Raw genomic sequence first — 26,868 nt, 5'->3', positions numbered from 1 at the left:
AACTAAACAGCACTGGATTAAGATAAATTAAGGGTCAGGCAGTCAGTCCATCTAGATCATCTTGAAACATTCCTGCAGTCGGATACTGCTTCCTAAAACAAGACCTGCCTAGCTCTTTATGCACAACCTTAAACTTCATTAGGGAAGTAAAAGAAGCATGTGGATAGCTCAACACCCAAATTGCATGTGGTATTTAAGGTCTGATCCCATTTGCATCCCATCCCCCAGTCCAAGATTTTGCACAGGCACTTGTGAGAACCAGAAATGCTGCAGGACTCCTGTGGGAGTAAGACAACTAAAGCCAGAGATGGCTTTGTTCCAGCCATCTGGGATGGAATAACCACCTTTTTTCTGTACTTGACCCAGAATCAAAACAGTAATAAAAAGAAGTGACTCTTCAGAAGTATGACATTGCTTCTAGGAGCAACATCTTTTGACTCATTCCTGTCTGCTGCTATTGGACCTTTACGCAGACTTGTTAGTTGGCCACATCTAACAAATTTTGAGTTCTTTCTGCATATTGTAAGGACCCCCTCAACTTGTGGAGAAATTGGGCATGGCCACAGTACCACTAGAGTACAGCTGCAGAGCACCATCTTCTGGACTGCCCTCCTTCAGCTCGGCAAGAGACCTTGCTCCTGCCCAACAGCAAGAGGATGGTGGCTCCAGATCCACCTCATCCTTGCCCCAGTACCAGAGTGCAGAACAGGTTTGCTACTGGTATTTTTGCAGAGCAGACTTCTGTAGAGTGGAACACCTTTACAAAGCTGAGAGGCAGGATAAACTCCACGAGGCACCGTGGAGAACTTGTCAGGCAGGTAAGAGTGGCTATCAGTGCTTCATTTACAGAAGGCAGGCAGGAAGGAAACACATGGATTACACTGACTTTGCATAAAGTCACACCCCTGCTTGAAATGATAACAGGGAGGGAAGCAACCATAGAAATTCAAAACCATGCAGGACACACTACTTTTAATGTCAAAGAAGCCAAAGCTGGCAGGTGGCTTGCACTGATTTTCAGGAAGGACCTGGCAAATAAAGCATAACTAGGGCTTTGCCCTGATGAGAGAGGAAGAAACACAGACATTCAGCTCTCTGGTCTTGCTCATCCCTGGAAGCACCATTGCACCAGGAAAAAGAGGTGGAAGAACAGCACCTTCCCCAGACAGAGCTGCCTCAGCTGGAGAACATTGGCTCAAACATTGCTTCCACCATCAGCATTCTCATCTGGAGCACACTAGGGAAGAATGATCACTCAGATATAAGCACTGCCTAAGCTACAAGATGCTGGGAGGATGGGAAGAGGAAGCCCAAAACCCACATTTTTCCCCATCCTTGCTGGTTTTGTTGTGATTTTTTTTACCTCTTTAAGAAAGAACCTGATTTAACAGCCTCCTTAAAGAAGCAGCATTTTTAAGCAACATTTTCCTTGTAGGCTTATTAGCCAAGTCTGGTTTTTGTGGGTAAATATTTAGCTTAGGTAGTATTTGGTAGTCTGAAGGATGTTGTCTACACCTCTTGGTAAATACAATATGCATTATGTTTCACCAGGTGCTTTGATCTCAGCAATAGAACAAGAATCTCTTCACAGAGTTGAAAGCTCAGGGCTAATCAGGCATGGCTTGTGACTCACTTCCATCCTACACGTGAACACAAATACATTCTGTTTTGTAACAGTATTCAGAATGTAAATACACACTGTAGTATACAACTTCTCTATTATACACATAGAGTGTATATAATAATACACAGTATTATATAGAGTAAAAGAAAATAGACTGAACCACAGTAGCCAAACTACAAGTAAATAGCCTAATCCCTTCTAAAGTAATGCTTATGGCAAAACAAATTAAGAGCCTTTCACTCTTTTGCAGAGCCAGAAGTAGAAGCTGGAAGGCCTTGGTGACGCTTGCTGCAGGGAGGAATTCCTAAAGGGCTGAGAAGGCACAAAAATGAAATGGTAAGCTATGGTTTTCTTGTGCTGCAAAGTAGCTGAAATTTGGGAGTGCAGAGAATTTTGTTTCATTACCAATAGAAAATAATCTCAAGAGTAAACTATGACCATGTATACACAATTAACTTGTCCATATGGGAACGCAAGTATGATATGATCTGGTGTTTGTGACTGAAGACCCACCCCATTATGACAACTGAGAAACCTCAGATCCTGCAGGCAGGACACAGGATCCACCCCTAAACAAGACAGGGATTCTACCCTATCCAACTTTGTATCCAAAGTCTCTTTGCAGAGTAGGGAGGTGTGAAAAGGGCATAAATTATGCCAGATGAAAAGTGTTTGATCACTGCTCCAGTGTTCTAACAAAGCATTCAGCCTTTCTCTCTCTCTCACTTTATTAGGGAGACTGCTCTCTGGATGGTTGCCTGCTTTCTGTTTGAGTCCCTACCCAGAGGTAAATATACTATAGTACATATCTAGGAATTTGCGGATTTATATGCGAATAGGCAAAATTTTTTGGTATTTTGGTGCAAAACAAAACCACACATTTCCTTGTGAATATATTTCATTGCAGTCCAAGGTTTACAAATACAGGTAACAACCTTCAGGTAACAACCTCTACATCTGAAAGAAGTGGTTTTAATGTTCAGGTGTTTCAGGCCCGCAAATCTCTACTTATGAAGTTTACCTTGCCCACATCCTTAAAAATACTCTACCATTTCCATAACATTAAGGATGACATGGAATCTCACCCCTGACATACTCCAACTGCTTTGCATCTATTTTTTTATAAACCTCATTAAGTTGATAGGCTCACTATAGGCATAGCCAAGTAAAAGGACTGGAGCCCAGCAGCAGTCTCTCTCCCTGCCAAGTTCTACCAGAGCGGGATTTCCAATGTTACTTAGATTAGATATGATCTTACCTAAGAAAGAGATACACTAGTATGTGCCAGTGAGAGAGTTTCCTTCAAACTGTGGAGGCAACTGTCTGTATTTTCCTTGTCTGAGGCTTAAATTCAGCAATATTAAGATCTTCATGTGCAGTCAAGTCCTCTGTTTGCTCAGAAATGCCTCATTTATACCAGGTGCTATGGTGGTTCAAGAGGTTACAATTCATATGAAAATAGTTCCCATCTCTCTTCCGGAAACACACATGATGTTTTTAGGGAAAACTTCAACCTATTTCCACATAACAGTGTGGAAAGTCTATTACAACTCAAGAAATATTCTTTCAGTAGCTGAATGCACCTGCAAGCAATAAAGAGCCATCTAAGTGACTGCCCTTTGACTCTTCCCCCTCCCCCCTAAAATAAAAGAATTAAAGTTTGGTGGTTTTGAGCTAGCAAGTGAGACAGCCCCCTACTATCCCCAAAGTCCTTTTGCATGGAGCTAAGGCACAAGCCAGTAAGGAATCACACAGCATTACCTTGTCAGGATAACACTTCTCAGTCTGAGCTCACAAGTATTCAGAAACACAAGAAACTTCCTGTTGCCTTGTTTCTAATACTGGAATATTTCTCTGCTAAACCCATTACTTCCACTATTAAACTGCTTTTTCTACCAGAGAACTGTGCTAGTATCACCAGAGTAAAGTTGAGAGACACATTCAAGAACTTACCACTTCCAGGGCCTTCTCCACAAAACAAAAGCTCTGGATTACCTGCTGGTATCCCAGATTCATCCAGTATGAGCAATATATAATCAATAAAGATAATTGCTCTAGATTATCTTCTGGGGGGGTGGGAGAAAGGAAGGGAGAAACTAAAAAGCACAGTCTTTGATATCCCCTGCACCACACTTTGGATACTAAAGCAGCAGTATTTTATTACCATAGGAATCATACAGATTAAATTAGTACATTCAGTTTCACCCTGATAGTCTTAAGCATTTGGGCAATATTTAAAACACATAATTTAAAAAAATAACAAAACCATAAATTAAACTCATCTCACTTCACATTCAAGTCTTAAAATTGCAAGTGGAAGCTATGTGCTACCACATTTTTTTTCCAAGGTAGAGAACAGCACCTGCTACATGCAAAGCTAACCAGGTAGATCAGATGAGCCCTACTCATCCTGTGTCTCACCTCCCAGCAAGGCTGCCACCATCCCTGCTGCTCACTGCATGGCTGCTTCAGTCTTCTGACCAGGAACCTCACTCCTTCCACACCTCCTGGTGCATCAGTAACCTCAGCAAGAAGCTTACCATAGTATCACCAGTCCACAACATGACTTGACTCCTTTTCTTGAGACTTGCATCCATAAGAGCACTTTTTTGACTTGTACTTACAAGCACATTCTTCTATCTCCAAGATACCTCACGCAGCTGTGGGCTCCGTTTAATAACTCATTATAGCTAGATTTCAGACACCTGTTATTGTCCCAGGCAGCTCCAGCTTTTTGCCTCCTTTTTTTGCCTCCTGCTGGCCTGGTTTTACTAGCTGGAAGCAGTGTAGGGCAGGGTGGGCTGAATCATCAGAGGTGTTACAAGGTTGGTACACCACACCATACAGGCAAGGAATGGTTATTCTAGGCAGATATACTGAGCATGGCTGTTCTGTGTCTTCAGAAAAAGAATAAAGAGCCAAAAAGCAGATAGTGGCACTTCTAAAACCAATGTCAAATTTAGAAGTGGCCACAAACAGGATGGAGAACAAACCCTCTCCCTCTTCTGCTCATTAAGCAAATGTTTATTGTCCATTTTTCAAAATTAGAGCTATCAGTTTTATTGACTTCAGGGTTGTCTTTTCTTCACCCATGTGCAATACCATACATTGCAAGCACTCTCCCTCCTAGTGGTATCCTGTTGGACAGGGCTTTGAGAAACATGGTCTAGTGGGAGATGTCCCTGCCTATGGCAGGGGGTTGGAACCCTCTCCAACCTAAACTGCTCTATGACTCTATGACATTTCTCACCAGAAAGCTCTCCTGGAGGCTCACTTCTTCCAGGGCTTACAAAACACTTGCAGAAGCTTCAGGCACATTCATCTCCCTGCTGTGCTTAGAGCCTTGTTTGGATATTCTTGTAATTCAGGTTCCCCTTGAGAAGAAAAACCTGACTGATCCAGCCTGACACTGGCTGAGCTCTCAGCACAGCAAGCAGAGTCTCTTTCCACTGACAACCATCAGTAGAGGGGGAGATGTGGTTTTTCCAGCTAAAAGTTTACACTTTGGGGCAAAAGCAGGCTGGGATTTTAAAAAAATCTGAAAACCTACAGAATGTTGGTTTTCACCAAGCTGATGTTTGGTGATAAAGCTGTAATTCAAGGCACTTGCCTGGCTTTGCAATTTAGCATTCTAAATTATGCTTTTTCTTCTGCTTTTATGTCTGCTTGGATGGACACAATGTGACAACAAACAGGCCTCAAAATGGGCACTTATTAATATCTAAGCCTTGCTTGATGTCAAAGACTTCAAGGAGGAGTTAACTGGGAATCTTTTTTGATCTTGAGTCTGATATATGCAAAGCTGGTGGAGGCCCAGAACACAGGAATGACCACATTGCTACCAGGAACATTTATTTCCATATTTAGTCTGATTACTTACCCCTTATGCATGAAAACAGATTGAGTTGCTTCACAGTGAATTTTAGCTTTTCTCCCTGGCTCAGTCAGAAACTCATGATGCTTCTGTTCAGCTCATTGCCAGGAATGAAAGTTTTCTATCCAAATGAATGCATCTGCATTTAATTTATAAACTCATCTTATGGCACAGGTTTGCTCAAAGTGTTAATTTAAGCCCACATTCTGTGCTGAAAACACCTAGTTATCTTTGCTTTACAAATGAAAGGAAACCATCTCCCAAACTCCAGTCTTCTAGAAAACACTATGGTCTAGTAAGAGTTCTCCCACACAACAGCTGCAAGTTGTGTGAAAACTTTAGTCTGTTTTCAACTGACTTGGAAGAATTTATAAAAATAATCAGTGTTGATGCTATTGAATGAACAGCATGTGTGAGATGCACCTGGCTTCCTGCCCTGCCTGGCCACCTGGCTCTTTAGGGGCTACACTCACCCCATTCCTTGCATCTGCTGGAACTGGTTGGTAAGGTTGGTAACACATCCCTCTGATGTCCAGGTCACCTGTACAAAATATCAGCCTCCCTGAGGCCTTGGAAAAGTCATTTACCTAAAATGGAAATGGCAGACCTTCTCTCTGGGGTACTGGGAGAATAACTATACCAAAGAGAATGAGAAACTCAGGGATAGGTGTTAGCAAGAGCCTCAAGTGCACCCACACAGATCAGAAGAGAAAAGCCCTGTTCTGTCAGACCCTTTGCAAGATGTCACAGGGGAAGGGAGACTGGGCCTCTGGCACGTTATTTACAGACTGGGATCCATGACATGAACAATGGGAACTGTAAACCAAAGTCCTCCAGGAGTTTTATCTTGTCAATATAGAACCCTTTTCACACTCCTTTTTTCAGCCAGACTTCCTACAAACCCAAGACACACTTAACCATGTCTGCCCATCTTCACTCCTTGCATTCCCTTTCCCCCTTGTGAACTGACCAATTAATTAAAACCAAACTTACACCTGATCTCAGAGACCAAGATCCCCAGGAGCTGTGAAAAAAAAAATCACCAGCTAAGGACACAGGTTCACATAGTACCCACGCTGACAAAGGGAAAGCAACCTGCACACAGAAACATTTGTCCTGCTACACAGCTGCCCAGGCACTGGGCACTCAGGACCCCCAGTCCTGGCACAGCACATGCTGCCTCCTGCCTGGCTGGGAGCAGGACATGGGCAGAAGAAGGGGGAGGAAGAGAGGCAATAATGATGTGATGAAGCCAAACGAGAGGAAACTTGGTGCTGCTGAGCACTGAGGAAGTTGTCTTTTTTTTTCCCAGGTCAACCAGACACAACATGCCATGCATTTGCTGGAGAAACTGTTATTTTGCCTTGCACAGCCATCTCTCCTGGAGAGGTGATGCTTTCCAATTCAATGCTCTACTGGCAGATAGACTCTGTCTTAGTGCACTTCTTTCACAATGGACAGGATTCACTGGAGTTCCAGGACAAACATTACCAAGGCAGAACCAGTCTTTTTTTGGACCAGATGAAGCATGGCAACTTTTCCTTAAAACTCTCCAATGTCCAATTAGCAGACACAGCTGAATATGCTTGCATCTACAAACAGACTGGGAATTATCCCAACAAAACACAGAAATTTAAAATTAAACTCATTGTGTCAGGTAAGTTTTGGGTTTTTTTTGTTTTTTTTTTTAGTTTCTTGTTGACAAGCCATTTACGGACACTGACTGATGACTGATTTTTAAAGCAAATCTTCACTCAGTTTCACTCTGCTCCTTGCTTTTGTTGGGAGAAAGGAAAAAACTGTATCTTTCCTAAGTTTCAGCACAACATATTCGCAGCAGCAAGCTGCCTGCTTCTTTCCTTCCTTTTGCAGGGCACATTAATAAGTAATGAAATCTCTCCAACTTTTAAGGAATGGGAGAGTTTATTTCATTGCTTGCACTTGAGTCTGTCAAACAGGATTAGTTTTATCTCTGGCAATGGGATCCAAAGTCCAGGCCATATAATCTTTCAGACAGAACACAGGTAGTTGCTAATTACCTTTCCCCTTGCAGCTGGAAGGTCTAGATCTGGTGGCAAGGCTGGACACATGCAACAAGAATTGATATTTCTACCTTAGGAAAATGAGGGAGACTGTAACACATGCTTGAAAAAGTCAAACAACTGAGCTAAATTGTTTGAATAATCTACAAGCATGGCCAGCAGAATGATGGGACATGGGGCTTGACCAGCTGACTAACTAAAAAATAAAATTTAAAAAAAGGGGATACATGTCAAAACAAATAATAGATTTTCAAGGTGTTTTGCTGGAGTAAATCAGCTAGAAATCTTCATTATGGTAAATCACACATTTAACCCTGCTTAAAACAGAAAAAAATGTTTTCAAGTGATTTAAACCCTTTAATATCTTTGTTTCATTGCATGTCATTCTCAAAAGAAAAATGTTTTTTAAAATCTGAAGTGAAACACTTTTGTTCAGAAAATTTCAAAGTGAAATGTTCTGCAGTTTTCAAAATTAAAAAGAAAGTGTTTGGAAAATGCAGAATAATGTTTTTATCATCTAATATTTGGGAGCAGTGAGATGTCTTTTACTTTGATTTAACTTGTTTGAAACCATTAACCTTAGATCAATCATCAGCACGCTTTTTCTTTTCTAGGCTCAAACAAATAATTTTGGTTACTGTGTTTTTTTCCAGCTTCACCTAGCATTGAGAAGGCAGCCACCCCTTCTGGTAAGGCAATACTACTTAATTTTAGCATAGCTAAGGTTGGAAGGGACCTTAAAGAGCATCTTTTTCCAACCCCCCTGCATGGGCAGGGACACCTCCCACCAGACCAGGTTGCTCACAGCCCTATCCAATCTGGCCTTAGAATCATAGAATCATAGAATCGACTGGGTTGGAAGGGACCTCAGAGATCATCAAGTCCAACCCTTGGTCCACTACTGCTGCAGTTACCAGACCATGGCACTGAGTGCCACATCCAGTCTCTTTTTAAATATCTCCAGGGATGGAGAATCCACTACTTCCCTGGGCAGCCCATTCCAATGTCTGATCACCCTCTCTGTAAAGAAATTCTTTCTAACGTCCAACCTAAACTTCCCCTGGCACAACTTAAGACTGTGTCCTCTTGTCTTGTTGAAAGTCGTTTGGCAAAAGAGACCAACCCCCACCTGGCTACAACCTCCTTTCAGGGAGTTGTAGAGAGCGATGAGGTCTCCCCTGAGCTGCCTCTTCTTTAGGCTGAACAGCCCCAGCTCCCTCAGCCTCTCCTCATAGGGTCTGTGCTCGAGTCCCTTCATCAGCCTGGTTGCCCTCCTTTGGACCTGCTCCAGGACCTCGCTATCCTTCCTAAACTGAGAGGCCCAGAACTGGACACAGTACTTGGTGTGGCCTCACCAGCGCTGAGTACAGGGGCAGAATCACTTCCTTGGACCTGCTGGCCACACTGTTCCTGACACAGGCCAGGATGCCATTGGCCTTCTTGGCTACCTGGGCACACTGCTGGCTCATGTTCAGCTTCCTGTCAATCCAGTGTTCAATGCCTTGAACACTGCCAGGGATGGGGCAGCCACAGCTTCCCTGGGCAACCCCTGCCAGTGTCTCACCACCCTCACACTGAAGAATTTATTCCTAATGTTTAACCTAAATCTCCCCTCTTCAAGTTTGAAACCATTCCCTCTTGTTCTCTCACTACACACCTGTGTAAAAAGCCCTACCCCAGCTTTCTTGTAGGCCCCCTTCAGATATAGGAAGGTTCCTACAAGGTCACCTTCTAAGTGTCTCAGTCTTGAACCTGAATTTGTAAGACTGGTAAAATGTGCAGAACAGAGGAAATCCAATAGACTTGTAATGCTTGTTCTTTTTTACCAAGTCTAGCAAAATATAGCTGTCTCAGGCAGGGAAAAATACCTCCATTACTAAAACATACCTAGGCTCCAGAAAGTATACTGAAGTGCCAGCTGTCCTTAGGTCATAAATTTACTCCCCATTATGGGCATCACAAGGATCAGTTAAAAACAAGTTCTAGGAGTTAAGTAAATTACCTTGGTATGAATGAACTACCGGATCAAGAGATCTGGAAGGTCCCTTTGGGTAAATAAAGTAATAAATACTCTAAAAATATATTATTAAAGACACAATATAAGCTCTTCTTGGAAAATTAAAGACAGTTTTGAAGTATAATGCAGATGCTTATATCTAGATTTAATCATTACAGAGAAGTAATTACATTAGGGTAATTTGTAAACACTTGTGGAGCAAATGAATAGAGAAGGACTGTCCAACTCTGACATGCCACTGTCAATTGATTTCTCCTGTAAAAATTCTGCTTGTAAACCAAATTATTCTTATAATTTCTACAAAGCCTTAAATTGGTATAAAACCTGTATCATTTTACCACATAAAAATCAATAGCTGCAATTTGTATTTCACTTAGAATAGCTGAAAGATATCGTTCATTACGTGGCAAAAATTATATTACTGTGAATGAAACAGCTCCAGCCACAATACATTACAGCTATTTTAAGCAGCAATAAACTCAAATAGAAAGTAAAGAAGATAAAATGTTCCTGTGTTTTATCTCATGACCACATACAAAAAAATCAGCTCTGTACTTCATGAACAATAAACAACTTGAAAAATAACAGGAAATATCCTTTCTAGAGCTAAGACAGCTCCTCTAGCTGGCATGAAGGCCTTTAAAAGCCATGAAGTTAAATTCAAGATGGTATCATGTGCTTTCAGTGACACAGCACCAAGTTATTTAATGATAAAAGAAAACAGAACAGGAGCTTGACTATCTCTTGCTGTTACCTTCTGCAAGAAATAAGCAATTATCAAGGGTCAAACTTTTCATGCAATAGCACCGGAAGTTTATCAAAAGATAAGTAGGCTGTGTTTAAAGGAAAAAGTTGTATATATGTTTGACTCAGACAAAAACTTTCTGATAACTTTTCTTATTATCATGAAAAGCTTATTATCATGAAAAGATATTTCCACTGGGGAAAAAAAAAAGTGATTGGGAGAAGGGGTACTTTTCCATATCAATGCATTGCTATGGGAACAAACTGAATCACATACTGTAGACTCCTGAAGGTTTTTGTACTGCTAGATTTTTGGGGATGGGGGAAAGACCAAAAGCCTTTTGAAACATAATTTTTTGCAGACAAGAAAAAGTATCTCCTGTTGTCAGCTTCTAAAGAAAAATATCAGCCACAGGTCCCTTTTTTTTATTATTATTATTATTATTTAAAGAAATTTCTTCAAGAAGAGAATCTGTTTTGTATTAGTTGTTATTTTGGAAGGGATTTAGAGAATGACCTGCAACAAAGACACTATATGCAGAAATAATTCTCACACTTTGCAGTCACCACAACCTGTCCAGCAGAGATATACTATTTTTATATAGAACAGATACAGTTCTAATCTTTTCCCCTTCTGTTTTGTTTCTTTTTATTAGTTGGGATGATTTGTTTTCCCAATTATTTTAAAGAGCCTTATTATAGTGTCACTCTGGGTTTCTTGTCCTTCCTGGGCAATCCAAACTTGCCTTAAATTTTTCCTGTGAAGAATGAAAGTGCCTGGACCTCGAAGATGTCAAAAGAGCCCAGGAGATTTTCTATAATCCTGTATGTATTTTCATAGAATTGGCTGGGTTGGAAGGGACCTCAGAGATCATTGAGTCCAACCCTTGAAGGGTTACTGAAGACTACCTGATGTTTAGTTCCTTTTTACACATTAATACCACATACTGCTTTCTAGGAAGAGGGGGAGGAAGAACATGTACAAGTGATAAGTTAACTGCAGCCATGTCCTGAAAGCTGATGCCACAGCCTAAGAATTGGTATAGAAAACAACACCCAGCCTGACCTTCTCAGAGAAGAACTTCAACCTAAACACTTGATCCGTGTCCTGCATCCATGTTGTGGCTTAGGTACCCATAGTGGTACACAGCACTGCTACCACCTAGGCATCTGTGGCCTAGGCTGTTTAATACTTATTTTCATTATTTATGGACTCTTAATCACAATGCCTACCTCAGGCCCTGAGTAGTTGAATAGTGTCTTCTATACTCTTTTGGTTGCTGTTGTTCTGTCAGGATTTTAAATAAGTGTTCTCAGCCTATGCCTTTTCTATAAAGGGGAAAAACTCATTTATCACAATACCTGGAGAATGGATTTTATGGGTGGCACACACACACACACACACACACATAGAAGAAAAACTGTGCATGTGAGCCAAAATTCACATGATTTTCCATCAATACATTCATGTAAAATGTATTACACATACTTCAAATAATCTTCTTGCCAAGCCACCAGTTACATGTAAACTTCCTATTTTTTACTTTTTTAGGACAAAGTCAGATTTCCTCCAGGAGCCCTACTGATGCACCATGCCTGGCTGTGCTTCCCATCTCTTTCCACCTCCTGCTGTCACTGGGGATTTGGCACTGGTAACTGGAGACCCCAGCTTTTTCTTTGGGAAGTTGTCCTCACCAGAAGACCTTGCTGGGCAGACCAGTATCATACTGTTAAGGTGACAACTGTTGAGAGCCATGTGAAAGAAACACCAAGAGCAGAAAACAGACCTAGTATTAGGTATTTATGTCTCACATTTTGGTCTTCCACAATACCAAAGGCAGCAAAACTTGGAGGTGGCAAGTTTGCTCTTTCATTTGTTTCTTGGAGCCTCATTTTAGTGCTGTTGATATGAGCATTTTATTTTGGATTTTGTGGTTTTGCTTTAATGACAGGATAAAAGTCACACAAATCTACAAGGTCACATTATAATTGTCCCTAGTGAGATCTTTTGGCTAAGACCTCACCTGCAACCCTTCAAAAGAACTGAAAGGAGAAGGGGTAATTAGCCTCTGTGTCAAATAAAAACTGGAAGAGGGAAGGTAGTTGCATTTTGTGAAATGTAAGGATGGAAATCTTGTGAAACGTGAGCATGTGGAACTTCAGTTTCTATTTTGACCCCTAAGTGCCATGGCTGGGCTATCAGTAACAAGAAATGTATTATTAGTGGAAGGATGAAGCTGACTGAGAAAGATGATGGAAGTTCATAAAACATCAACAGAGGAAGGAAGTGATGTATTTGTTACAAAATCCACATCTAAATAAGCCAAAAGCTTTAGAAGACTGAATTCAGTAGTTTCTCTTTTTGTCATGAAACACAGCAAGGCAAATGCAATCATTGCACAAAAACCAGATTCTTAAACTGGAACTGTACAATAAGAATTTATTACTGTGATAATCATGTCTTTAAAACATGGTACGTTTGGATGTAAAAATAACTAAAACCTTGTCAGAATAATTGTAACTGATACTTATGCAAACTAGATGGGTTTAGTTCTGGAAATGTTCCATCCAAGTCACATAGGTGTCCTGTGTAAACCTAAGATTGAAAGGATCTTGTATACCAACAATATCACAAAAGTGCAGAAGTTTTGTTTCAAAGCTTCAACCACCCTTGACAAGCGCCTTGACAAGAGTTGTCTCCTTGGGCTGGTGTCCAGCAGTGACTGAAGTTCACTCCTTCTGGCTGAGCCCTCCAGCAAAGGGAAAAGACTCCTAAGGACCACCAAGAAGTTATTTTGATTTGGAACCGTTCCACCCTCTTTCCAAAGGAAAGACAGGATTTTTTTGCAAAGAAGGGAATGGAATAAAATAGAGCTTAAAATGGTATCCATTTAGGTGAAGGAGATAGTTACCTTTCACTTTTTTTTAACAAAAGAAATATGATGGGGGAAAGAGACAAAATCCCATGCACAGCCTGTGCTGCTTCTGCTGCTACTGTGAAGCCCAGTTGGTGCTCAGGCTTCCTTGGGTAGAGAACAGCTCAGCAAAATGGCTGGGGTGCCACTTCACAGAAAGATTTATATATAAGAATTGTACATACTGTAGTTGTCTTTCTGTGTCCTGCCCTCCATCCATCTGTCAAAGATTCTGTGTATTTTTCAAAATGAAAATGGACTAAAAATAAAAACTATTTAAAAACCCACTAATGAGAGCAATTGCTCCATCTCTATGAGTTCATTATTTGTCTTCTGGTTGTTCTTACAGGTAGCTAGGCTCTCTGTGCAATCAGAAAGTCCACAAGGTGGAATTTGGACAGGTCTGTCAGTCTCAAAAGTCTCAACTGCTTGCCCTCATCTCAAGGACTGTGTAACTTCTAAAAATCTAACAGACACTTAAGCAGCCCTCCACTTTTCAAAACGTGTTGAGGCACATCAACAACATGAACACTTCTACTCACAAATGAGAGCTGTGTGGCCACACAGATGCAAAAATTCCTCAGGCAAGCAAATAATTACATACCTTCATGAGGCTAGACAGAGCCTCACTGCTGCGAGAAGGGACAGCCCAGTTGTACATCTGAGAGTGGGCACTGGGCTGGCTGGTGCCCACAAGGAATGCCCAGTTCCCTCAGTTGTTTGCCTCTTTCACCCTCAGAAGTGACTTTCCCTGCCTCTGCAAGCGGGCATGGATCAGAGTAAGCATGTGAGCAGCTGAAGGTAGGAAGAATGGTGAAGGGAAGAAGATTGGATGACCTCTAAATGTTGCTTACAACCCTAATTTTTTATTACTCAGATTTGCAGTGGCACTTGGGATGTTTAAATGTCCCTGTTCGTTGTATTTAATGAGCTGTATTTAATGCCATTCCCAGCACTAATATATGACCACCACTCTGTTTTCCTGGCAGACTGCAAGGGAAGGTTTGAATTGTTAGCAGACCTTTATTTGTCCTTCCTTGCCCGGGTGATGACACAGCAAGCGTATATCTTAAACTTCACTCGGTGTGCAGAACACAAGCAGCACATACTTCTTGTGTTTTCCAGAGTTTTGTTGAGAAGTACAGAGAAAACTAAGGAGCACAGTAACAAGTCACACACTTCAGAAGGAGGAGTCTTCGTGTCTCTCACTTGCTGCACCTCAGTGTCTCACACCTACATGTGTAATATGACAAGAACATAAGCTGATTTTCTGCTGCATTAATGAAATTCCTAAGAGATCCTTGTATATCATGATTGCAAAAGAATGACTCTAAAAGTAAGTTAATTTTTTCATGTTTTACAGTGGCACTGCTAAGAGACAAAAAGAAGTTAGTTTGCTCATCCTATAGTTATCTTATTTTACAGTGAGGTCAGTTTAACTGGTTAATGCTTTCCACTGAGCTTTCATTTCCATGTGATATGAGAGATATGTCTAACAGAGACCGTCAGAAACACACGAATGTAATAGATTTCATGCAGAATTTTCACTGTTATTTCAGCCAAGCCTTAGGAGTGTCATTCACACATCATGCAGCTGAATAAAGGACACTGAAAATAAGCAGGGAAGGTGATTATTTTTAAATATGCAGCACCAAATCATGTTGATATGGGTAATGCAATCCCCGTTGCAACTTCTGGAGCTGTCCGAGTTTAGTCCCTTCTCCTCCCCCCTCTGTTTCTTTATGTAGAGAGTCTGACTACCACTGAAATCACCTTGGAAAAGATACTCAAGTATCACTTCCCTAATTCTTCTGAGGGCTAAGGCTGACCCAGACAACAAGTAAGCTTCCCCTGAGCCACTTCAAGATCTGGGAAAGAGGAAGAAAACCAGCTCAAACAAAGAACTCAGGCCCTGAAATGCAGACAGCTCTCAATTTTTTGTGGATGGTCATTGAAGCTCCCATGCTGGAAAAAAAAAAATGTACACATACATAGAAGATACATACTAGATACATACGTACTTAGCTTGCAAACACTTCTTCAAGAATCAGTGTATTTCCTTCCAGGAATATTTTCTGCCCTGTCTCTCCCTACAAAATTTCTTTTAGGTCACATTGACTACAATATCATTATTACTTTAAAATAATAAATAAAAAAATGAAATTAAATAAAAACAAACACAAAACCAAACTAAAGCAAAAAACAAACCCAAAATACCCAACAGCAACAACAGAAAAAACCTGCTTTGTACTTTTATGACTTTATACTACACTTTTCCTCATTTTAATGTGATAATTGTATCACAGGAAGGCTTTACAGATTAATGCCAGCACATTCAATATTATACTTTCAGGAGGATAAACAAGAAGTTACTGCATTAAAGAAATGAGTCTTAGTAGGTCAGGGGGCAAAAAGTCATTGCCAGCGAAAGGGGTGACACTTGCACCCGAGAAGCACTGGCAGGATGTGGTGAAGCATTACTCCATCTCACTTAGTTGGCAAGGAGCTGGGAAAGGAGGACATCAATGCAAGGGGTGGGCACATGTAGGGGCAGTGGTGACACTGCCTCCCCCGCCCTCCCCAGCAGCCCAAAAGTAAGCTCAATCTCCGCACTTTTTAATAACTAAATACATGCACTGGTGAATCATGTAGGAACAGCCATGTGACACTTGTGCAAACACACACCAAAGCAGCTGGGAATAGGAGAGCAAACCTGCCCAATTTGCTATAGGGCTCCAAGTGGCATCTATGCCATTCCCAGCTGTGAGATTCAGGTTAGACATCAGGAATAAATTCCTCAGTGCGAGTGTGGTGAGACACTGGCAGGGGTTGCCCAGGGAGCTGTGGCTGCCCCCTCCCTGGCAGTGTTCAAGGCCAGGTTGGATGGGGCTGTGAGCAACCTGGTCTGGTGGGAGGTGTCCCTGCCCATGCAGGGGGGTGGAACTGGGTGATCTTTAAGGTCCCTTCCAACCCAAACCATCCTGTGCCTGCGAGGGGGCTGGATTCCCGATATAGCTACGTCATACTTCCCATGCCCTCCACGCTCCCGAACGTCCCCATGACGTCACACCGACACCCCCAATAGGAGGCTGGGTCGGGCTGTGGGTCTCGGGGAACATGGAGCTGCGCCCGGACCGGTACTGCCTGAAGATCGAGACACAAAAAGCGCGTTTCGAACCCCTCTCTCCTTTCTGCTTTTGGAAGAAGGGGGGAAAAAATTCACCCCGGTGAAATCTGCAACTGGAGAAACAGTTTGTAAATGTTTGGGTTGTTTTTTTCTTTAATGTGTGTGAGCATCAATGAGGGCAAAAAGGGGTGGGCAGAAACCCAGGGGAGAGGCGTTCTCCCAACACCCCGCAAGCCCCCCTGTGGCAGCACTGGACCGACAGGAGGAGGAGCGGGCTTTCCCTCAGCTCCGTCTGCGGGACTGAGTTCTTGGGGCTTTCTGAAGAGGAGAAGCGGCAGGAGCCGTGAGCCTGGCTATGGCATGCCTGGCTATGCCATGCCTCCCTCTGGCGGCTTGGAGAACACACGGCATTTCACTTCTGGTTCAGTTGACCGAAATAGCTAAAAACTACCATCCACTTGGCTGGCAAACACCTCAGGAGTTCCCAAACAGCCCTACGGGAGAAAAGGGAAAAACCCCAGTTCGGCAACACATGCCTGTATTAACCTCTAAGCACACGTGGAATTTCCCTCCGATTTTACGCTGGCTGAAAGCCAAGGTGACAACCTCACATCCTCCACCAAAATTAAAAGAGCCTCTGTGAATTAAGAAGTATTTTTAGGTGTGTGCAGCAAAAACAGCACATTGCTGGGAAAATAGAATTGCAATATGAAAGGCGATTCTGGTGCGTGATTCTTTCTGCCTTAAAAGACAGTATCCCTGAATGGTGGGGAAAACGAAACAAAACAAAACAAAACAAAACAAAAGGGTAAAAAGGTGTTCTAAAATGTGATTATTTCTGGAAAGAAAATTTTGTCTTTGAACAACACCCAAGCTTCTAGCACTGACATCACTGTATGGGCAGCTCGCTTGTTGGAGCTATCTTGAAAAACATTTCAAGAGATGGCCTCTCAGTGATTCTCATTACAGCCCACAGCCCTAACCTTCCAATAGGTAGATAACATAATTTTAGACTATTGCTGTTACTCAACTACTGCCATGTCAAATTTGGTGAGTTTTTGCCATGTGCATACTTGATTTATCACGTACAACTGTGATAATCCTATCGGGAAGCTACCAGGTCAGGGATCTACATAATCACTACTCAGAAAGGTACACAGTTCATGATCATTATTGTCATCATTATTGGGGTATCTGGATTCAAAACGCATAGAATCATAGAATGGTTTGGGTTGGAAGAGACCTTAAAGACCATCTAGTTTCAACCCCCCTGCATGGCCAGAGTACACCTACCACTAGCCCAGGTTGCTCAAAGCCCCATCCAACCTGGGCCTGAACACCTCCAGGGAGGGGCAGCCACAATTACCCTGGGCAGCCTGTGCCAGTGTCTCACCCCCACAGGTAAGAATTTACTCCCAATGTCTACCCTAAACCTACCCTCTTCCAGTTCAAAGCCAGTCCAACTTGTCCTAGCAATATAAAAAGTTCCTCCTCAGCTTTCCTGTAGACCCCCTTCAGGGACTGGAACATCAGAGGATGGAAGAAAGTGGCAGTACCTGGGTGATCTACCAGCTAACTTGCAATGGCAGGTCACTGCATGATAATAGCAATTTCTTTTGAAAAAAGTCACCTTTTTCACAGGACACCTGAATTTGGGTCAGAATCTAAGAAAGCTTTAAGCTCCCACATCTGTGCTTACTAGGAACTGCAGATACAAGAAGCCCTAAATACATACACACAATTTGCCATGCTGAGGGGAGCTAATGGAAAAGATTTAATTCCCAGTCTCTGATGGGAAGACTTAAGCTCAATTTATATCATTTTTATAGCAGAGGAAGTTACCATTAATACAGGCAATAGGTGTGTCCCCCCCCCCCCTGTTCTTCAGATTTCAACACCATCTCTGGTGATACTTTCTTACATTAACAAACTTCTTTTTAAATTCCTGCAGATATAGGAAAGACGCTTTAAAAACGTCATTACATTTTATGGGGACAATGACCTCCTATGCTTTGCTAAGCTTCTCTATGTATAAAAAACGTATCAGAATCATTCACTTACACATAAGCAAAGCTTACACAAAAAAGGCTCTATTGGCACTAAATTACAGAGTGACAGTATTTTAAATTCTATTTCTTACCAACTTGATACTAGTAATTTCTTAAGGAGTTTTATGCACAGGCAAAGAAGTTTCAGAGGATGTCCAAAGCCTACTTTATGAACCATGCCTGCTACCACAGTGACTTGGTGCCTGTGTAATTTCTTTGTACCCATGTTGAAGTTTGTAATCTGCACAAGAGATCACTATGAAATCCTCCAAGCAAACAGTGCCATTTTTAAAGTATCGTTCCAATCTTCTCAATCCTATTGTTATTTTTTTTTTAATGGTACAAAATAAACCACGTTAAGAGGGCTCCCAAAGCAAAAACATTTATTCCATGAACACTAAGTAAGCAAGATGAGCATGGCCACTACTCATATTCCAGTTTCATTCTTCCTCTTTGCTCCCCTGGATTAAAAAAAAAATATTTCACATCCCTAGCAGGTCTTCAGCCACAGTAACAGAAGTTACTGTACTCCAAGTCAGTCTAAGGCCTGCAAATTTCATTTGTGAAAGACAGTTTCCCTTAAAAATGACATCCCTTCAGCATGTCTGTCACATAAAAGGCAATTTAATACAAGACAAGAGGTGTCATTTTGGTTTTTTGCTTTAATTTGAGAAATACCACTTCTTGCTGAATAGAAAGGTGACAGATTACTTGGCATGGGGTGAAGGAGGCTCTGTTGGATTCTATATGGAAAAAATGTCACAGATGTGAGAATAACTAAAATGCAGAAAAACTACTAGAACATACCAAGCAGGTATCAGTGCCAACCTAGTATCAGTACCAATTTATCAGTGTCAGCTATCAAAAAAAAAAAAAAAAAGGACAAGGATGAGATAAAGGCAGAAATTAGTTTATTTATACATCATTATTTCAGACATTCAATAATATTTCTTTGGAGAAAGCTTTATTACCCTAAAACAGGGAAAGTAAGGATAATGAGACTGGTTTTTTCCATCCATTGCTAGTCATGCAACTACTTTAACGTGGACATTATCCTTTAAAATTGTGCGTCACATCAGCAGATATTTTCTCCTTCAAGTCCAGTTTAGCTATAATGGGCCAATGGATCAATTTTTCAAAGTGCTAGTGTTGTGACAGTTAAGATGTACCCTGCTGCTGATTGATAATCAGAATGTCTCCTCTGAAAAACAGGAGCCTTTGAAATGGAAAAACAGAGTGTTAATATTTAATTAATAAGAAGCTAAAGTTAAAATGTGGAAGACATCTATTCCGTTGACAGTTGATCCTGGCTTTTAGCTTAGAGACACAGGCCTGAGCACATACACCTTGAATCACACCACTAACCCCTCTCTGCTCCCATTGTTCATCCCCTAGATACCCTACCACTGCATCTGCCATATCCCTACAACACATCTGCCCTCAGTTTCTGAGAGGGCCTTCAGTCTCTTTTTGCCCCCCAGTCCCAAAATGATTTGACATGGTTTCATCAACAGGACTTGTTTCAGAATACGTCCACATAACTCCCTCCAGCTGAAAAAGCTCAAGAAAATGCTGTGACTCAGGCCAGGCTGCTTGCACACTGTAAGCCCTTCTGCAGACCCCTCTCTCTCTCTCAGAAAGGGCATGAAAAATCCAGCAGCTGGGAATCAATCATCTTCACATCAGCATTCATTGTGAACAGGTCAAGCAGGTGAAAATGTTTCCATTGGTCCATATTGTACTTGATGCTAAACCCTAAATTTAAACATTACTGATTTTTTTTATTTGCCAGTTAATTTTAGCACATTCTTCACCATGGCTCCAATGCCATCAAAAATTTTATGTAATTCTGTTTCACACATAAATGCTGGAGTAGTCACGACCTTGTTCTTTGTATCCACATGAGCTTCGTAAAAGGGAGTTAAGGAAAACACAGCCTATGTCTCACTTGCAGATGCCATCTGCCAAATAAACCATCAATGACAAAACCTGCAAAACCTCACAACTCTACTATCCTATCAAAAAGCACCTGCAAATGTAGTACACTGTCCAGCTGTAAAGACAGCTGCAACCTGTAATCCAACATATTAGAAGCTACTTTTGCCAGAAATACAAACACTGCAAGAACCAGCTGTGGGAATGCAGACACTCAGAAAAAAAGAAGAAAATGCATGAAACTTACTGAGAGCAATGGAATGTTTCTGGGTTCAGTTTGATCACAGCCATCAGGAAAAGGAAAAAAAATCTCAGAGAGAGAACTGAGCAACAGGAACTCATGCCAGTTTTATGTGCAAATTCACTCAGCATTTACTGCACTACCACGTGTCTAAGGGAGTTCTATGGCAATGACAGAGAACGACTTCTGACTACACAGCTGTGTACAGAAGACATCATTTTCTAATTATGTGCTATCTGCTGTATTCCACTGAGCTGTAAATGGAAAAGTGCAGTTCCTGCATGTATTCATTACTGTATTCATGATGACACATCACTAAACTGTCTCTCAACATGAACACAAACAGGAAAGGATATAGTTACTTCTTTCACACAGTGCTTCCCTCCCAGTTCTTTAATGGCTCCCGCAGTCCCAGCGTAAGGCCACTTGCCACCTTCCTCTTCTTCATGGCCCACAGTTACTTCAGCACCAGAGAGAACCTTTGCTGCCAACACTGGTGAAATGCAACAGAGACTGCAACAAAATCATAAGATTGATTCTACGGCGGCATTTGATCACAACTGAAAAGATTCAAGTGGACATGGTCTTACCAAGCTGACAGATAACAAAAAGGCAACTTCCACTCAGCATTTTCTTAGCCTCTTCTCTGACAAACACCTACACACACATGCACCTCGAGAAACACATTCAAAAAAAACCACAACCAAAACTACAACTGATACAAAGCAGAAGATGCTTTTTCTAATTCCAACAGTAAGAGCTGCACATTCTCACAAAACATACTTCATCTCCACGCTTACAATATCAAACAAATACCCCTGCAACTAACATACATACCCAATAGGTTTGCCTGCTTTGTGGAAGTCTTTCAAGACACGCTCAACTTCTCTGTTCACCTTGCAATCTTTCCCATCAACAGCAAAGGTAGATCTGCCACAACAAGAAACTTCATATATACCTCAGTATAAGCCAACTAATAGAGATGCCCACCTGCACTGAGACTGGGTCATATAACAAATTTAAGTTTCTAAGAGGTGTCTGAAAACATTTGTAGTTGGACCATCAATGCTTTAGCCGAAGATGTCAAAGTTTTTATGCCAGAAATGTCATTCCTTAATATAAATATCTAGAAATATGGATAATAAAATCAGCTTTCTAGGATTACTAAGAAGTGGAACAATAACATTTCCAAAGAAGAAAAATATGTACAAAAAGGGAAGTAACACTGAGGTTTCTAAAAGCCAACAAAATGGCAGGTCAGTAAGAAGATAATCAGTATTACACAAGACTAACACTTTTTCTTGTTTGTTTTTCAAAGCCAGCTTCTGTTCTATGGTTATTAATGCAAGAAGGGACTTTCTGGTAGGCATAGAGAAAGAAACCACAAAATAATATTATGAACACCCAAAGCTAATTAAGTTTAATCTTCACTTCTCTCAGTCAGGCACAAAAAAGAATCACCACAAGAGTGGGGGAAAAGGAACTTATTGTGCATTATCTAAACTCCAGAATTCTCACCAATATTGTTCAGAAAATTCAAAACGTGACAATGCGAATAAGCATTTTGACTGAAAATGACCATGAACCACACAACTCAACTGCAGCCCTTTGAAATGTGTTTCCCATATTAAGTTGTGGTTACTTATGTAGCAAATACAGCCATTTATTGACTCCTTATTGTATTGTGTGAATCACAATTGATTATGAATAGTTGAACGCAAATATTTACTTGAGGAATCTAACGCTTATTTGGCACTCACAAATTTTTAGCAGCTCCAAATCCGCCAGGGAATATCACAGCATCATGGTCTGCTGTAGTAAGCTTAGCCAGGCTTGAAATTTTACCACGAGCAATCCTTGCAGATTCCACTAAAACATTCCTTGAAGAACCAGAAATAAAATGACATCAATTAAGCACTGTCACACAGAAAAGCATAAAGTTTTGGCAAAGAAGGAGGAGGAGGAGGAAGAGAGGAGGCAAGAACAGCTGTAGTCAATAATCGAAGCTATGGATGCATCTGAAATACTACTACTAGGAAACACAGGCATTAAGACAATGTATATAATCAACTTCAGAAAACTTATTTTGTCTCCAAACAAAACAGCAGTTAGCATAAAGCTACTAAAGACAGGTAGTGAAGTGCTACAATTGCAATTACTGGATGCTACATTTGAGGAATGCCTAAGAGACTGAGGCACAGCAGTCATGTCTCAAGTCAAACATATTAAACACAAATTTTACCTCGACTCAGCTTCAGCTGGTTGCCCTTTACTGTGGTCAACGACATGCATCTGAGCAATATCTGGAGCATACATCTGAACTTCAGCTCCCCCACGACTAAGGTGTACCAGTATGCTAGAAAAACAGAGATAAAATGTGATGAAAACCTTAGAAAAGGGGCTTTATATGACCCTGATTCTTACTACAAATAGTCCACCTGATTTTGAAAGAATAGGAAAAAGACACATACTGCCACAGCACACTGAGCATGCAGCAGCAAAATCCCTGTATGTAACATCAAAGTACAAAGCAGAACAGTCTGTCTGGAGGCAGGCTCAGGTAAGCTAGGGGCAAGTTTCTTAGTTCAGTGCTATTATGGAGGTGACCAGGAACAACAGAAACTTTCTTTCCCATTGCAAGTTGCCAGGCATTATGAAAGGTCCCATGATTAACACACCTACGGGTACATTTAACTCAGGTCTAGGTGAAACATCCCTTAGCAATGCATACTAACAGTTAATAACTCAGCTTGAGTATTAACAATTCTAGTGTTAGCTTTGGCCCTAAAAATGGAAACTCAAAAGTAGCCAATCTACACATAATTCTCTGGAGACTGATTCTGAGACTCTGAATTTCTGCTTCTGCAGATTGTGTTGCATCTTTGGACAGCCACCTACTACTGCAAGAATGCAGCCTGAGGTCTCAATAAGGCTGTAAGAAAACTGAAGTTTGCTCCTATATCTTTCAGGGCAATTTTGATGACCAGAGAGAGCAAAAACAAATTCAAGAGACTGCTCAAATGCAGAGGAGACCTTTTGGAGGCTACAGTTTCATAAAGCAACTTACGCTGAGGCCTCATGGATTTCTGTGCCATCATAGACACCACAGCCAGACAGGACCTGCAGATAAGAAAATGAGTATTTGGAGTGTTAAGGAACTCGCTATAGGACTTTTCATAAGCTTATAGGATTTATAAACAAAAACAAAAAAACCCAAAACCAAGACCAAAAAACTCAAACAAGCCAAACAACAACAAACCTCTCTCCAACCCCCCAAAAAACAACTTAGCATTATGCTGACCTAGTGAAGAGCCTTTTGCTATTAACCCTGGGTACTGCTTTTTGACATAGTGCAGAACTGGTATCTCCTATTTATATTTACTCATCTTAGCTAAGTCTCAACAAATAAATGTTTATTTATTGGCCTGTGTATTTATTCCTCAGAGTTATTAAACTGATGTGATATCCCTAGTTATGTTCTTTTGTGCACACAATGGGTTATTCTGTGAGTCACACATCTGACTCTCAGAAGTGAAGTGTCTCTAAGTAGAATACTTTCTCATCCAAATGCACACTAAACTGAAGAGGGACAGAACTACACTTCAAGGTGGAAGTCTGGGCAAACTATTTTACCTGCTGCTGCATGTTGTCTGAGGATCCATATAGGAGATTAATAGCTAAATCCCTTCTAATCCAATTATGACACATAAGCCATACTTTTCCTTCTTACCATGGTAGTAATACTCTCTGTTTATACACACTGGAGAATAAAAAGCACAAAGCAGTCAGCTGTCTTTGTGAAGGTGGAAAGAGACTTTCACAAAAGAAAAAAAAGAGAAGCAAAGAGGAAAAAAACATTTTACAAAACCCAGGAAAAAAGTGATTATAAGAACAAAACAATCCAAAGTATTACCTACTTCCAGAAAGTGTGTGTGTGTATATATAGGAACCCTTGGGTTTGTTTTTTTGTTTTGTTTTTTTTTTGTTGGTTGTTTTAAAAGAAAAAAAATCCAGTTAAAAAGAGTCCATTTACTAACTCTACTCTGATCTCTACTGGTTTTGTCTAAGCTTTTAGCTCAAAAGTTTTTAATCGCAGACATCTAAACATAAACCCACAGCTGAAACTATCTTATAAATGCCAGATTCAAAGGGGGTCTCAACATCCAGTCTCACAAGCATCACATCCTACCATCACTTCACCAATGAACAAGACCCCTAAATGTCTGTGTTAATCCAAACTACAGTTTTGCTGCTCTGGCATTTAAGAGCCACTTCCAACTTTTTTATTTTACCTTTAATTTAATTTCGACTCGATAAACATATAAGAAGCTGTACCAAAGTAATAATCTTCTGTAAACAACTCCTTAAAAATTCTTTGGAAACTCATTGAAACTAAATCCTTGTTTTCTTTTATATCCAGCACCTGTTTTGGTAACAAACCTGTCTTTTATTACAGTGAGAAATCTATGTCACTACTGTCAACAACACTATTTCCTGCTATTTAAAAAAAAAACTGTTGTTTGCTAAAATGACAGCATTCCTGCTAAGCTACCTTTTAAGGCATTTGAACCGGCGTTCTGCCCACTCCTGAGCCAACTTTGCCCCAAACATCTGCTCATGCAGATAATTCCTTCTTATTTCATGCAGTAAAGACTACACAAAGCTCAAGCTTGACAGACTGTCCCCTGAGCTCCAACACCGCGTATCCCATTTGAGATCCCACCTACAGCCTAAACTTTCCTTTGGCACCCTGGAGCTCCTCCGCCTCCTTGCTTTCTGGTGTGTTTATACACCAGAAAGTATTAGGTGTATCATGGTGTATTATGTGCTCTCTACCTCGTTCTTGCAGAAGGGCATAACCCAATTTAAATATTTTCCTGCACGCTGCCAACAGCACCCCACAATTACACTATAAAATTACACAATTACACTATAAAATTATTTCAACTTCAGCTTTTTATAACTCAACTCCGGGACGGTAACAAGGCAATAATTTCCGCTCCCAGCCTAGCCTCCCTTAAGTTACACGAATCTAAACATCTTTACCTTCTCACCTTCACCTTCTCTCAAGACTTTCCTCCTGCCCCAGCCACCCGGGGACCCTCAACTCGACCCGACACCACCCCAAACCCTCCCCCCCTTCTCCTCCACCACCCTCATCGCCGCAGCCAACCCAGCAGAGGGACTGAAGGTACAGCCCGAGAGTGCAAACCCCCTTTCCCTCCGAGCTGGGAGGCGAGGCCCTTCTCCTTCTCCTTCTCCTTCTCCTCCTCCCCCCGCCAGCCCTCGGCCTCCTCCTCCTCGTCCCAGCACAGCCCCGCGGCCGTTCCTCACTCACCACAGCGACGCGGGCGCCGCGGCTGCGCCGAGCGGAGCAGTGGAAGGAGGCGAGGCCGCCGGGGGCTGCCCGCCGCAAAGCGGTGCAGAGGGACGGCCCGTAGGACGCCAGCATGGCCGCGGGCGGTGGGAACGGGCAGCGGGTGGAAGAAGCAGCGGTGCGAGAAGCGGGACAGGCCGCCGGGGGTGGGCCGGGTCGGACAGGGAGACCGCGGCGCCCTTGGCGGCTGTGGTGGCGGCGCCCACTGGAGGTGGGGAGGGGGTAGTGCCCGCCCGCCGCTGAAACCCACAGTCCATTAAGCAGTAATTGTAGTAAAAAAAATAAAATAAAAAAACCCGCGGATTTGAATAAATCCTCGGGACTTGTTTCGAGATTCCTTTGCGAGTGAGCCTGTGCATCCAGCCGTGGTGGCAGGGAGCACGCCAGTACAAGGGCAGCAAGCTGACAAAAAAGAAACAACCTTTATTTCTTTTCTTCTAGGATTTTGTGAACTAAGTGTATTGCTCTTAAAAGACAAGGGTAAAAAAAAACATTAAAGAGCACCAAGTTTCGTCATTGGTAAAGTTTCATTCCCAGCTAAAAAGCGCTTCTATTTTCTCCTCTCCTTTAAGGAAACAAAACTATAAAACAGCCATTCCTGTTGAAATACATATATGCATCTATATAGGATTGGATCTAAGCCAGGCCACCAATTTGCAGACTGTCCTAGCCTGTGCTGAAGGGATGCAGGCAAACTGCACTGCTTCCAAGACCCTAACCCCAGCCCAGCCCAGACTCACAGATTCTGCCAACACCAGGATTAAGCCAAGCTTCAGACCTACCAAAACCTGGTATTAAAAACCTGACTTAAAAACCTGGTATCTAGTTTCTGTCGTTCTTCCTGCAAATATGGAAGTTTGTTGGCTTTCATATGCATCAGAACATGCATCAATAAACTAAAAGATTATTGTAGCTCAAGCAAAA

At 41.6% G+C, this 26,868-nt stretch overlaps 2 protein-coding genes across 8 annotated transcripts in view; one reads left to right on the top strand and one right to left on the bottom strand.

Moving 5' to 3' along the window:
• Positions 1 to 12,981, top strand: part of LOC115599054 (V-set domain-containing T-cell activation inhibitor 1-like) — a 33,185-nt gene extending 20,204 nt beyond the window's left edge. For 6 of the 7 annotated variants that reach the window (XM_030459018.1, XM_030459008.1, XM_030459042.1 and 3 more), the window contains 5 exons: positions 1,875 to 1,960; positions 2,359 to 2,411; positions 6,811 to 7,155; positions 8,194 to 8,229; positions 11,854 to 12,981. In XM_030459018.1, the coding sequence (XP_030314878.1) occupies positions 1,953 to 1,960; positions 2,359 to 2,411; positions 6,811 to 7,155; positions 8,194 to 8,229; positions 11,854 to 11,957 (546 nt within the window). In that variant the 5' untranslated portion in view covers positions 1,875 to 1,952 and the 3' untranslated portion in view covers positions 11,958 to 12,981. The remainder of the gene's footprint in view (positions 1 to 1,874; positions 1,961 to 2,358; positions 2,412 to 6,810; positions 7,156 to 8,193; positions 8,230 to 11,853) is intronic. The other variant, XM_030459050.1, reaches the window with a different exon arrangement.
• A 6,299-nt stretch (positions 12,982 to 19,280) lies between these two features.
• Positions 19,281 to 26,143, bottom strand: GATD3A (glutamine amidotransferase like class 1 domain containing 3A). The gene is made up of 7 exons (XM_030461355.1): positions 25,906 to 26,143; positions 23,635 to 23,687; positions 22,810 to 22,923; positions 22,328 to 22,447; positions 21,405 to 21,497; positions 20,924 to 21,080; positions 19,281 to 20,301 (listed from the first exon to the last, which is right to left on the bottom strand). Exons 1-7 carry the CDS (start codon positions 26,017 to 26,019, stop codon positions 20,173 to 20,175), a joined length of 780 nt encoding a protein of 259 aa, XP_030317215.1. The 5' UTR covers positions 26,020 to 26,143; the 3' UTR covers positions 19,281 to 20,172.
• Positions 26,144 to 26,868: the final 725 nt, after the last annotated feature.

Source organism: Calypte anna, chromosome 1, assembly GCF_003957555.1.
Source record: "Calypte anna isolate BGI_N300 chromosome 1, bCalAnn1_v1.p, whole genome shotgun sequence".
Taxonomy (NCBI): Eukaryota; Metazoa; Chordata; class Aves; order Apodiformes; family Trochilidae; genus Calypte; species Calypte anna.
Note: the sequence above shows the minus strand (reverse complement) of the source record. Positions and strands in the feature narration are given on the sequence as shown.

Coding starts and splice junctions, on each gene's coding strand:
- GATD3A (XM_030461355.1), bottom strand. CDS start 26,019: ATGCTGGCGTCCTACGGGCCGTCCCTCTGCACCGCTTTGCGGCGGGCA. Junction 21,498..22,327: donor TTTGGAGCTGCTAAAAATTT/GTGAGTGCCAAA, acceptor TTGTTGTGGCAG/ATCTACCTTTGCTGTTGATG. Junction 20,302..20,923: donor ACTGTGTGAAAGAAGTAACT/ATATCCTTTCCT, acceptor ACTCCCTTTTAC/GAAGCTCATGTGGATACAAA.